The 14,566-nt window shown below is 37.7% G+C and overlaps 1 protein-coding gene across 1 annotated transcript in view; it reads left to right on the top strand.

The window, feature by feature from the left end:
- Positions 1-14,566, top strand: part of COL25A1 (collagen type XXV alpha 1 chain) — a 441,616-nt gene that overhangs the window by 255,992 nt on the left and 171,058 nt on the right. The window contains exon 5 of the mRNA XM_047799010.1: positions 9,431-9,448. Coding sequence (XP_047654966.1) covers positions 9,431-9,448 — 18 coding nt within the window. The remainder of the gene's footprint in view (positions 1-9,430; positions 9,449-14,566) is intronic.

A 14,566-nucleotide genomic window follows, 5' to 3' on the forward strand; every position in this document is an offset into this window, starting at 1 on the left:
GCTCAGCAGGTTACAAACCTGACTAGTATCCACGAAGACGTGGGTTCGATCCCCAGCCTTGCTCAGTGGGTTAAGGATCTGGAGTTGCCGTGAGCTGTGGTGTAGGTTTCAGACATGACTCAGATCCTGTGTGGCTCTGGCTGTGGTGTAGGCCAGCAGCTGTGGCTCCAATTCGACCCCTAGTCTGGGAACTTCCATATGCCACAGGTACAGCCCTAAAAAGCAAAAAATAAATACATAAATAATAACAACAAATCTAATTCAGATTATGTCACCTCTCTGTGCATACCCTCCTCTTGATGGCTTTCTGTCTCACTCCAATTAAAAGCCAAGTTCTTATCATGACTTATAAAATTCTGCATGATCTGCCTCCTTCACCTCCATGACTTCACATTTACCCCTTTCCCATTGCTCCCTCCAGCCAGGACTCACTTTCAGTAACTGGAGCACCCTGTCTCCTTACAGGGCATTCCTCTTGCTTTTCCTTTCCCCCTTTTCCCTCTGTTCCTTCTGTGACCACCCTGTAAAACAGTGCCCTCCTACTCTAGCCTCCATATCCATGTAGGTTCTACTTCTTAGCCATTATCACCACCTGCCACATTATTTATAAACATTCTCCTACAGTCTGTCTTCCCCCCAACAGGCAGGTGGGACTTTGTTGGTGGGGACTTTGTTTTTTTTACTGCATTCGTCATGTTCCTAGTACTTGAATGTGTGGCACACTGGACTGGCTTCACAAATATTGGTTGAATAATCAATCTTACTTTCCCCACCTCCATCCCACACCCAGCAGACTTCCGCTTCAGAATGCCTTGAGATTTAGGGCTTGGAAAACTTCCATTCTCTGTATATCCAAGTGTATCTGCATTTATCCTCACTTTCTTTCTCCTCTTCTTAGACAGAGAGATAACCCTTCTCCTCACCTGATTCTCTGACACCATCATCTTTTGTGTTCTCTTATTGTATTGATATTGCTCTACAAGCTGTTTCTTTCCTCTCAGCTAACAGTTTACTGTCCATTTGCAAACATTTTTAAATTCTTTCCACCTTACTGTGAAAACAAATGAACAAACAAACCAAAAAAACCTATTCTTCAACTCTATATTCATTTTAGCTACAATCCTGTCTCTTTTCTTCCCTTAACACACAGATACCCCAAAGAACTGTCCACCAAAATTGGCTAAGAGTTGGTACACATGCCTCCCACTTTTTGCCTTCTGTAGACATTGCTGATTAATCCCAGTGCCCTTCTCAAAGCCTATAACCCAGCCTCAGAGCCTTCCTTTAACACACTGTTCCAAGTGGCCATTAGCAACCAGAGTAGCTGCTTTGGTTGACACCTGCTTGCCACCTCTGGAGCTTATTCTTATCTTAATTTTCTCACCTCCCTGCTCAATTACAATTAACGTTCTGAATTCCTATTGGTTAAATGTGACGGACTCATTGCCGTCCTCATTTTAATTTCTCTTTTTGAAATTCTCTCCAATCTTGGCTTTATAAACTCAGATTTGTTATCATTTTTAATTCTTTTCCTCTTCATTTTCCTTTGAGAGACTCTCTTCTTTTGCCCCTACAATGTTTATCTTTGTCTACCCAGGGATTCTTTTTTATATATATATAATTTTATTTATTTTTATTTTATTTTATTTTTGTCTTTTGCTATTTCTTGGGCCGCTCCCATGGCATATGGAGGTTTCCAGGCTAGGGGTCCAATCGGAGCTGTAGCCACCAGCCTACACCAGAGCCACAGCAATGCAGGATCCGAGCCGCGTCTGCAACCTACACCACAGCTCACGGCAACGCCGGATCCTTAACCCACTGAGCACGGGCAGGGACCGAACCCGCAACCTCATGGTTCCCAGTCGGATTCGTTAACCACTGCGCCATGACGAGAACTCCTACCCAGGGATTCTTAAACTGGGATAAATAATTTCCCAGAGAATCCATGGATGGATTTAAGGGGGTTTGTTATGTGTGTGTAAAATGTTAAGTGTTTGATGTATGGATGTTTCTAGCTTGAGCAGCTGTAGCTTTTATCCACTTCAAAAGAGGGTGAAGAATTACTGCCACTTGCTTCCTCTGGATAATCTTGCCCCAAGCTCATGGCTTCAGCCACCAGCACAATGCAAGTGAGAGCACAGAAATGTTCAAGTCAGACAAACCCATGTTCATATTCCAGCTTCCCCTTGTAGAAGCTATGTGACTGGGAATGTTACCTAACCTTTATGAAACTTGATTTGTTCAACTACAAAATAATGGAAATGATCTCTAATTTGTAGTTATTTGTAATATTGTAGTTAATTTGTAACAGAGATGTCATTTGTAAAGTTCTTAGTGTCTTGTGGTATCAGTGATAATTGTAGCCCTACCCTTCTTGGTCCCTAAAACACACAAGCTTCTCAGCTTGCAAAGCCTCCCCTCCCCCATTCTCAAATAGGTTTTCATTTTTAGGGTTGTGTCTTGCTGGAGCAATAAGCATTATGTGACTCATGCATTATCAATTAATTGACTGTGTTGGCATTCATTTATTAACGCAGGCATCTAAGACAGTGCAGAAGGTAGTAGTAAGTCTATCTTTTTTCACACTATCTAGAAAATTGGAATTGGGCACTTACAGAAATTTAATTAGACTGAAAGATGTTTATAAAATTGCTTCCAGTATTTATCTGGCACAGTCAAAATAGCACATTTTCAAAGATGTCAACAAGACATGGCAGAAACCAAATTATTCATTATATACCATTTAAGAAAATTTAGGTGGGCAGTGAAAGTTGCCTTTTCATTCTTTAAAAGGCATGTGTTTTCAAAACTGTAGAAGCTGAGCAGGTGTCTCTACTCACGTGTATTCCATGTATTTATTGTATCCTATTAAACATATGTTTGTAAACTTGTCATTTATTTATATCTTGTGATTCTGTTCCTGATTGGTGAAAAGACTTGGATATGTAGTGTGTTTTAGAAGTGTGATACACATTTATATCCAAAAGCAGAAGTCCTTTAAGTGGCTTTATAAAATGATACAGCCAAATCCCAAAACCCAAATATTTTGGTCTGCAAAATAACAAAGATTTCAAACAAGCTCAGCTGAGCAGGGATCCCTAGTCTAATGGAACCATGGCCTCCTGGAGTTGGTGCTTGACCCCAAAATTCTCCTGCCCCTGTATCTATCCCACATCTACTCCTAGAAGTGATGTGAATTCACAGAAGGTGAAATGAAAACCTTTATTTATTGAATTTTAAGGGATAGTTTTAAGAATTTTTCATCATTCTTCTAAATAATTAAAAACTCCCTGAATTAGGAGGAAGTTAGAAAATTGAATTCAAAATCACTGACCTAGGTCTTTGAGTGAATGAATCTAGTATGGAAAAAAGTTAAGACTTAATTAAGGTTCGGTTTAAAAGTTTTCTGCAGTGTTTTGTTAGGTATTGTGCTAAATACTTTTATAATCAAGACATGGAGATAGCAAGAAATTGTGAAGTACAGAAAACAATAATTATAGAAATAATTAGTCCTAATTCCACCACCCAGAGATAACCATTATTTTCATATAGTTTTGCTCTCTTCCTCCCTCTCTCCCTTTCTGTCTCCTTTCTTTCTTTCTCTCTTCATATAGATAGATTTACAAATATATGTCTAATAAATACATATGTATACACATGTAGAATTATATCCTAGAGAATGTGTATAATCTGTATTTTATATACTACAATATAAATAAATAAAATATTTGAAGTTTATAATTGGAATAACATTGTTCTTTCAGTGTTGTATTATAGGGAAATAATCAAATGTAATCAAATATTTATATAGAAAGATGAAACTATTTTTATAACAGCAATAATCTGAATCAACCTCAATGGAATATTAGGTATCCAATACATTTTAATAATAAAATGTAAAATGTAAAATGTAAAATAAATTAATGCATAGAGTTTTTATCCTTATGTTCTGTATATGACATTTTAATGACAAAAAAAATGCACTTGATATTTTTTTTTTACTTTTCTTATTTTCCATCATGAATATTTAATCAAAAGAAAGAAAAGATAAATATGGCATTGTATTAGAAAATATAATATTTAAAAATTACTGTGGGAAGAACTTGCTAATCTGTTTAAACATGAATAAATCTTTAAGTAAATCATGTTGTTTATTTATGAAGGGCAAATACGGAAGAGATATTCCAAGTTTCAAATGAATTTCTATTTTCTTTACCTTGAACCCAACAAAACCATCTCCATATTACTTCTCACTCTCTTTCTCTTTAAAAAAAAAAAAAAAAAGACATATCCACCATACTTGAGGCTATAGCTATTTATTTTCCTCTTGAGGACAATATGACTTTTCCTCCCTGGAATTAAAACCATCTAGGATTAAGTATTTTTCAAAAGAAAACCTTAAATTGAAATACTCTTATCTCGGTAATATTATGTGACTGTGGCTAAGGTAAGAATTATTAATATCTATCCTGTAGGGTAACATGACAGGCAATATAAATTATGAATAATGTTTGTTTTAGTCAAGCGTGTGAGAATCCCTGGAAGCCCGAGCAGTTTACAGACATTGAGAGATTATGCAGTCTTTGCAAAGCCATTTTTTAATTAATACACTTAATCTGTAATGCTGTGTTTCTTCAATTGCTTTTCTCTGTAGTTTATCATTTGCATATTAATTTGTTGTTAAAGTTAATAGACACTTTTTATATAAATTTGAATTTATTGAATGAATTGTTGGTGTTGGTTTTATAGCCCACTTTAAATTGCCATGCTATAATTGTGTAGCACTTTATACTTTACAAAGTAATTTGATATCATATTCTCACATTAATTATATATGGAGACTTAATCAAACTACGGAGTGATTTTTCTTCATGATAGCACCCCCGTGTTTTTTGTTCTGAGGCACCTATGTAGGTATCCAAATCCTCCTCTGACACCTCTCCAGGCTTCTGCCTTAGCTCCATCTCTATTATCTGAAGAAAATTCCACAGAGGGAGGAGATTTCCTCTTTGGCATAAATGTGTTTATGCTGCAGCGAGCAAAAGCCAAGGGTTTGAAAAGCTACATTTTGAAAATACAAACCTGTAATGTAAGGATAGTCAACATTTTAATGGTTCTCTAAAAATGTCGTAAACCATCTTGGGGCCAGTCAAAATATCCTTACCTTTCAGCAATTCAACTATTGTTTCTGAAGCATCTTATAACTTGGATGCTGGCATATTGGGGATTAAATGTGAATAGATTCACAGTGAAGGGAGGATGAGCAAGGTTTCTGCTTGCTGGAGCTGCAAGTGCCAAGTGCATCTGTCCCATTTACTGGCACAGACTTTAGCTTAAACTGTGACTCTTGAAAGGTTAAGGGATCCTGCTGAGATGGTTCTATGATAGGCTTCCTTTTGGTCCTCAGAACCTCTGTCACCAGAACAATCTTGTTGTCACTCAAAATTCCTGTGATGTCATTCTAAAACTCTACCTGGAAGCTTACTTCAGGTGCTCTTTTCTCCTGAAAAGAAAAATAAGCTTGACATCTGAATGTGTGGATTTGAGAATTTTCAATGTGATCATCTCCAAATGATCTTTTTAGACGGTAAGCATTTCAAAATGCAAAAACATAGAAATTATTATTTTTGAAGTTTTTTTCAATTCAAGACGATGAAATAAATCTAAATCTGAGGACACCAAAAGTAGAGGTCCACCTTGGGTTCCTTAAAGATGAGTTTCTAAGTTGTTGAAATGATGTCTTTCTCATTAACTTGAAGCAGAGGGAGCACCTTTTAGAGTTGCTCGAATAATACTAATAGCCCCTCAAGTTTTTGTAAATGAAAATGATTTTATTTTAAATTTATCACAGTAAAGATGTATGTGGGTCTGTTATCCTAATCAGTATTTATGGTGTTTCAGAGGTACAAATTGTGTGTGCCTATCTTGTACGTGCTAATGGAAAAACAACATTTGTCCCATCTGAAAAGGAATAACACAGAATTACCGTCCATAAAAAAGTATCACGTAGTGAAACTAATTGCCTCAGTCAGAAATCTAAATGACTTTGTCGATTTAGAGAAGAGTGTTAGCACTTTCCAGAAACCATAATTGTGATAACAGCCTAACAAAGAATGGCTAATATTGCTCTTTAACTGCCTGAAGTAACAGTACATACTCCCGTGATATGTCATCTCATTTATCATGTTCCATTGTGGTTTACTTGCCTCACAAAACTTTCAACTTGCTTTGAACATTTCTGTCAAGCATCAGCTACTGGCTGATTGTTTTCTACCATACTGTTCTGATTACCACGTTTTAAAGTCAGCTCCTCCTGCTGTTTCTTTTTCTTCATGCTGGTGCCTTAGTTGCCTTGAGGGCATTGCATCGGGCTGTTGACGTACAGTAAATCAGCAACTCTGAGCACTCAGCATTCTCCATCTTGACATGTATGTTGCAAACTTCATTATTTCTGTGATTTAACTTCTCCCTTGGCATGACTCTTGATTATACTAGATTCAGGATTTTATGTATAGAAATATTTTGGTGATTTGCTTGGGGGGGCTGTTTTCAGAAATTCCATTTTTGAAAATTCAGCTTAAGTTGTATTTTGCAAACTTTCATCAGAATGACTCATTTAGAGTGTATTTTAGAAAACCAAGAGAAATTAACTTTGGCTTTTGATTACTAGTCCTGTTCACTGCCTGTAAATTAGAATAGGCTTGAAAAATAGCCACTAGTGAATGAAAATACTTGTGCTTCTCAATTAACTACTGGGAGGCAACTTCAGGAAATTCTGAGATACTTCTGTGGGCGATATGTCTCTGGAGAAGGCTTCATCAAAGTCCCCTCGGGGAGTTTCTGGGGTGCTCCTGGGCTGTCTACTCTCCCTCTGTGCTCTCTCTGCACCTGTGGGAGAAGTGCTCACCACCACAGCCACCAAAACCTGTCCTCTGACCACTTCGCTCGTTTGGCTAGATGACTCTGTCACTCTGACCACCAGCGCCCAGCTGCTGGACTACTTTCTTACAGGTATTCTAGGTGTCTCCTAATGAATAGTTAGTCACATCACACGGAATGAGAAGACTTGGTATAGACAATCCTGGAATCTTGTGTAAGACTTGTAAAGCTTGCATTGTGGAATCCATGTATTAGGGATAGTTACCAAATTTGTCCCATCATGTGCATTGTTTTTCTGGGAAACCTCTCTACCAACCCCCTTCCATCTCTCTTTTTTATGTTCCCATCCTATACATACACACATACATGTACTCACACCAAACACACCTGAACCTTGTATCACATGTTAGGGTCATCTGAGCTACCTGATGCTATATACTTTCCAATGCTGATATGAAAGTCAGATTTTTAAACTCATCATCATTTACTATTTGTTCTCACTATCACTAACTAAAATTCATAATGCAATGTATATTGTATGAACACACAAATTTATGCACATGTTGTGCCAAAATCCTTTGTTCAGTGTACTGGCCAAAATGACACTTTTTAAAACAGATAGGAGAAGTCTGTAATTTGTAAAACAACCATAGGAACCAAAAAAATCTCAGCAATGATGCTAAAATGTCTACTTTTGAAGAAATTCTTTCTGATGTTAGAGAATCCTACATTTTAGTTTTTACCAAAAAAAAAAGTAAGTAACAATGTATTCTGAGGTTCCATAAAAAATGCACATTCATATTTCTGAGTTTGCATCAGTTTAAAACTTCAGAAAGATCAGAAGCAGAAATCATCCAGAGAGAGAATGAGAAGGCAGGGGAAAGTGAGCACATATTGTAATTCCATCCATTACATGGATCCAGGAAGATCCACATGTAGCCCTGTGCTTGTAGGTTCTCCATGTTCACAGCTGATATTAGGGCTGGCTGTTAGCTGCAAGAACCTTTGCTGATCTGATTATTATTAGGTTTCATTTAGGAGGCTGGGTGCTCACTGCTCCTAGGTCAGCATCTAGAAGCAGAAGTTTCACACTGCTGCAGCCCTGAAGTGGCTGGGAAGTTCAGTGTCCATTCCCGTGAAGAGTGCTCTGGTACCATTGTTGGTCTGAGTGAGTCTGCATATAGCTGTGAGTTTAAACTTCCATAGGCAAAGACAGAATGCCCTGGTGGAAAATGCACAAACTTTGGGATCAGTTTTGGGTTTATATTCTGGCTTTTCCATCTATAGGTTGTGTGGTTTTCAGCTTACTCCTATGAGCCTCAGTTTCTTCATTTGTAAGATGCAGGGCATTATAAGGAACAAATGGAGTAACATATCCAGACCTGGCTGGCATTCAGTAAGGCGTTAGTGAGTGGCACTCTCTTTCTCCCTCTCCATCACGAAAGAGTCAGGAGTAGGGTGAGTAGCATCCACAGTAACTTGGTACAGCTGCCTTTCCTGATTTGATTATTGTAAAATCTAGCCAACCACATTTTCAGGCAAAGGTCTTAGGAAGCATCTGTTCTACCCAATCAGTTAGAGAGCAAGTACCTGGAGAAATTCCAAACTAGGAGAGGGGCTGAGAAAAGGGGGGAGGGTGTCTCCTCTAGGAGTTGTATCAGCTCCGTGCTTTTCCTTTTTCCTGTAATACCCAGTGGTACACAGCTAACAATGAGATTAGACAGTATTTATTTTTTAAGATCCTCTAACTTGGTGTGAACATTCATGTCATCTTACACAAAACCCAATTGGAGATTTGAAGAAGATGATGTATAATCAATACGTTTATTCACAGGTGATTTTCCATTAATGAGAAACATTTGCAGTTATGCTGCTTTGAAATTTTTATCAGCGTAAGCAATGAGCAAGTGACATTCGAAATGAATCAGATTGACCAGAGTTGCATAATGATGCACTTTAATTGAGCCAAAGACCTCTCATATCCTTTTTTTCTCTCTCTCTCATATCCTTTTTAAATGCCCGTAGGTTGGCTTATGCAGAGTAAAAGATAGATGTTTACTTTTTTAAATTGACCTGAAATATTACTGAGAAAATGAGAAATTCAGAGTCAGGAATTCTAAAAGTATCCGTCTCTTTTTTCTTCACTCTGTACCCCCTCTGAATATGTAGCTTGTAATATTCATCTTTGCTAGAAGATCCTCCCTCTGAGTAACCCATTCGTTATGATAATGTGAGATGTGTTTCACCTTTGCCTTCTCTTTCTCCCTTTTCATTCTAGAGCATGCTAAAACTCTTGAGTCATTTTAGAGTTATATATTACAGACCATAATATCAAGATTTTAGGTAAATAGCATAGAGTAAAAATATTAAGATGAAACATGAATTTTTAAAAAAATACAAAGTGAAATTTGTCTGTAGTTAGGTATTATTGTCTTTCGAAATACTTTGAAAAGATATTGAAAACTAGTTTAAGATTTGGTAGTGAAAACAGTCACTTAAGAAAACAATTGTGTAATTGTTTTCCTTTTATTTTTCTTCTTTCCAATTTCAGGGTCAGCCGGGTCCTCAGGTAAGTGAACTCTTTTTCTAACAAATTAATTCCATCTTAGGATTTTCCCATTGTGGAGGTTTTTCTGCAATTCCTTTCAAAGGATATTACGAACCAGTAATCGTGACACTGCACGGTAGACCAAATCTTTCCCAAGAGTAAAGCTTTGGGGCCTCTTTAGGGTTGTGTGAGCCACATCAGCTGTTGGACCAGATGGCAAGTTTAATAATGTACTATCATATAAAGCAAAACTCTTAACTGATCTGAAACAGTGCCACGGGACTCTAATGTAAGATCAAATGACTGAGTAGTAGATGTGGGATATGAACTGGTTTGCATTAGGTACTGACTAGTCATGTACTAATAATGTTGTTGTAAATCCGCACGGTCTGATTATTTAGACTGTGATCCTACCAGCTACTTCTGATTCCTTATAGACAGATATCAAATCCATTCTACGTTTGCAATATAAACTAACTGCTGAAGACATAATTTATAATGAAATGTGAATGCAGTCAACAGACAATCTTTTGAGCCCCAAATCATATTGAAGAAAATGAGGAAATATTAGGAAGGAGAGGAATGTGTATAAAGATGAAAGTACAAAAGAAGGGAGTTGTCAGAAATGAAGAGTCAGGAAAAAACAACAAACTCAGTACTTAACTGTAGTCAGTAGGAAGTTAGAGAAAAGGAAATACCGTTGTTAATATTTTACTTTCAGCACCACAATGCCTGTAAATAACACAGTTATGTCCGGAGTTCCTTTTATGTCTCTTTCCCCTTGATATACTGAATGCTGTTTCTGTCCTAGATTGTTTCATATGTAGATGATTTTCATGATATCTTTGTTAGTCAATATCATAAATTGTCTACTGTGTGTTAATTCTAATACTAGGCCGCAAGAATATATAATTCATAGTTCTTATGAGCTCTGAATATGTTTGATGAAACAGACAAAAACCCCTCCAGCAGAGCAGTCCTTTTCACACTACTCATGAGAGATATCTTGACATGTAATTAATTTATATACCCATCAGAGAATACTCTCATTATTTCTGTCTTTCACGCTCATATTCTAAGTTGTCTCAAGCTAATTATTGGAGGGAAAAACACCTACAGAAGGAAGTCATAGCTTATTCCCTAAATTTGAAACTGCTACCTTATAACAAGGTAAAGACAAAGTAAAAGGCACTTTGCCTCTTCTTTTTTAAAATTTAATGTTCACAATAGCCCTGAAAGTATTATTATTATAGACCTATATCTACAAGATATATGTTTTTTAATCTCTTCTTATTCTGTATGTGTGTCTGTGTGTGTATGTACCTATGAGAACCTATGTCTATATATTCAGAACCTATGAGAGACAGTCTAGAGCTTGCCTCAGAATCTCGCCACCGAGGGGCAGGTAAATTGATGCATTTATCCATTGGTTTCTTCCTTTCTTTCATTGTTGAGCATCATGCCTGGGTGTTACTCCCTGGCACCTCTGACCTACCCCAAAAGGTACAGCACGCTCCAGCTGCTCAAGGAATGCAGAAAGCAGTGGGAACATACAGGAACTGTATTCTAGCATGGTCTTGGAGGGAGTGGTGTGGGTTGATACCTATGTCTGGTACAACTTGTGAGCGTCCTATAGACAAAACAGAAGGGAAAACTTAGATATGGATATAAATACTTGGAAGACTGGACAAAGGAAAAGCATTAAAAGTGTATTAGTTAATGAGATATTAAAGAGAATAGCTGTAAAAGGAAGAACGTGATCGTAATAAATCTTGAGTACACAGAATGTATCAGAACCAGGAACATATATGGATGGATTACTGCAGCTAAAATTTGAAAGTATATCATGGCGCTTTAGAATACCTTCACATCAGGTCTTACATTTACTATGGCTCTTCAGAAAAATTGTCTACCTAACTGCCTATATGGAAGTTTTTGGAAACTTTGAAGGAGAATAGGACTGGTATTTTCTTTTTTTTTTCTTTATAAAGTGTGATTTAAAAAATTATTATAGTTAATTTACAATGTTCTGTCAACTTATATCTGGGATCTATTATATGGCACAAATGTACCTATCTACAGAAAAGAAACAAACTCATGGACATGGAGAACAGACTTGTGGTTGCCAAGGGGGAGGGAGATGGAGTGGGATGGACTGAGAGTTTGGGATTAGTAGATGCAAACTATTGCATTTGGAGTGGATAAGCAATGAGATCCTGCTGTGTAGCACAGGGAACTGTATCTAATCACTTGTGATGGAACATGATGGAGGACTGGCATTTTCCAATGGTGACCTGCTCTGGTTTTCCATCATTTTGGCTACAAATTTGCCTTTAATGGACACTCACATCCCATGCTCATTTCTTTCAAAATGCTTTACCCATGTCACATCAAAAGGAAAGCAATAGATTCAGAAAAGATAGGTATGAGTGGAAATGAGAAGCCAAGACATATCCTCACATTGTCTTTCTGTGGCGCAAAAAATAGGCAAAGAGTTCGGTTGCTCTGTCCCCAAGGAAAGGCCCGACTTACCTCTTCTCTGTACATCATTATCAAAGTATTTTTCAAAGGAAACTTCCATTTTTAGATTTTAAGTTAAAGAATTCTTGGTGAAGTTTTCATTTAGTACTAGATAATTATTAACTTTGTTCTGCTTATTATTTTTATGCAAATGTTTACCTCAAAGAATGTTTTCTTACACTGGTGTAATATCACCATATCATCTTATTCACAGTGTAATTTGCTGCAAAACTCTTCCTTAATAAAACTCAGTTCTGCTTTTTCAGTATCACACATTGTTTATTAAGGACTTAGAGATTTTTTTTTTCTCTTTAGGGTTGCACCTGTGGCATATAGAAGTTCCCAGGCTAGGGGTCAAGTCAGAGCTACAGATTCCAGCCTACACCATAATCACAGCAACGCCAGATCCAGGCTGCATCTGTGAGCTACACCACAGCTTGCAGCAATGCCAAATCCTTAACCCACTGAATGAGACCGGAGATCAAACCTACATCTTTATGGTTCAGATTCTTAACCCATTGAGCCATAGCAGAAACTCCAGGACTTAGGGATTGGTAGAGTGTTGGAGTTACCTTGTGGCACAATAGGTTTAGGATCAGGCATCACTGCATAGCTTGGGTCACTGCTGTGGCTCAGGTTCAATACTTGGCCCAGAAACTTCCACATGTTTAAGGCACAGCCATAAGAAAACGACAACAAACCAAACAGATTAATAGTGTTTTATTAGGCAGACCAATGGTAAAAAGTGAAAATGTTTTATAATTAAGCAGTTCTGGTCATCTTCCTAAAGTTGAAGACAGCTTAAATGAATTTAGCTTAGATTGTTAAAAATTGCGAAGACTAGGAAACTAAATGGCAGTGAATGCTTTTACAGTGATAGAATGAAACTGAATTCGTAAATAGGCCTTAGGGAAGAGAAGTGAATCTGTGCATGTACCTAACTGGGCAAGAAAATGGTTCTTGACAAGGGAAGTGAGATGGTGAAAGGGTATTACAAAGAAAAAAAGGCAATTCAACATCTGTGGTTAAGGTAGGAAAAGAGGCAGAGGAATGAATGGAGAAGATAGTGCCGTGAATCCAGGGAATCAAAGAAATCACATTCTTGGAGAGGAAAAGGGATGGGTTAGAGTAAATAATGTCACAGAGATTTGAAGGAAAGGGTTGGATAAAAAAAGAAAAAAGTAAGAAGTGACAACAGAGTAAGTAAGGAAAGAAATTAGAAAAAAAGACAGATGAGCATTTGCATTTCAAACTAGAGGTAATGAGAAAAATTTGGGAGGTGGGGCAAAGTTAATTGATTGAAATGAAATCATCCTGTTTTTCATTAATTCGTAATAGCATAAATTCAGTTCAGTAACTCACGTATCTGTTTCGCCCCTATTAAGTAAAAGGCAAAATGATAAGGCTGTGAAATTGTGGTGAACAAGATAGACTCTGTCTCTGTTCTTTTGATGGTTCTTTTAATATAGATAGTCAAGTAGAGAACTAAAGTTCCATCAATTCTGCAGATCTACCATTCCAAGGATGACTTTAACCCCATCCTCAAGTCCTACTCTGTGCCTGCACAGCGGGTTAATTCCCAAATTCCATTGGGATTTTAGACATGAGGCAGTTAAGGAGGCCCTTTTTCCAACCATGCAGGTGACCCAGCATCAATATCACTGCTCTAAGTGTGGTCCTGGCCCCAGGCCTTAGTTCTGGTGATTGTGTTTCTGCCGGATCTAGGCACCTCTGTCCGGGAGACTGAGCCCTTTCTCTGACCCCTATACCCACACCGTCTACATTACTGTCTTCGCCTCAGGTCCTCCTTTTCCTTCCTCACCACTGCCCGGTATTAGTCATGGTGCAGCCTGCTACTGGCTGACCCAACCATTAGATGCCTCTAGCTCACTTCCTACCTGACAGGACTCCACATTTCTGTCCCTTGACCCTGACTTCCCCGCTGGCATTCTGCACACTCTGAAGACATGCCTGTTGCCTGACCAGTCACTTCTGCAAAGGAGTTGAGTCAGGAAAGGGAACATTTAGCTTTTTCCTGTCTTTACTGTGGAGACATCAAGGGTTGGGATTGAGTGTAGCATCAGCTAATATCAACCTATATATGTCTTCCAGATAAAATTTTTCACAGCATGCTTCTGATTATGTCAGTCTTCTAACCACCAAGTTTTGAATCTCAAAATGATTACCATTGAGAGTGCAATAAAATCTAGTCCCCTGCCTGACATTCAGATCCTTTGATTTGGCCTGTTTTTCTAGCACTGTCTCACACTGATTTTTCATTAATGTTCTTTCTGGACACAATGCTTCATCCGAACCAAATCAAACCATTTACCTTCTTTTCTTCAAACCTGGTTTTCTTCATTTGTCTTCTTAAATTACTTTTCTCCATAACTGCTTCCCTCCTAGCCCCTAGATACACTCCGTGTCATCGAAATATGATAATCATCGAAATATGATAATCCTTTATACTTACATCTCACTTCTTCCATCAAGATGTCATTAATATCCCTTAGCTGAATGCAATTTCTCCCTTTTCCTGAATCCCCACAGCACTTACAGCACTTTATCTGTTCCTTTTTTTTTTTTTTTTTTTTGCTCTGCCTTCAGCATCTGGAAGTT

Source organism: Phacochoerus africanus, chromosome 10, assembly GCF_016906955.1.
Source record: "Phacochoerus africanus isolate WHEZ1 chromosome 10, ROS_Pafr_v1, whole genome shotgun sequence".
In the NCBI taxonomy this organism is placed as follows: domain Eukaryota; kingdom Metazoa; phylum Chordata; class Mammalia; order Artiodactyla; family Suidae; genus Phacochoerus; species Phacochoerus africanus.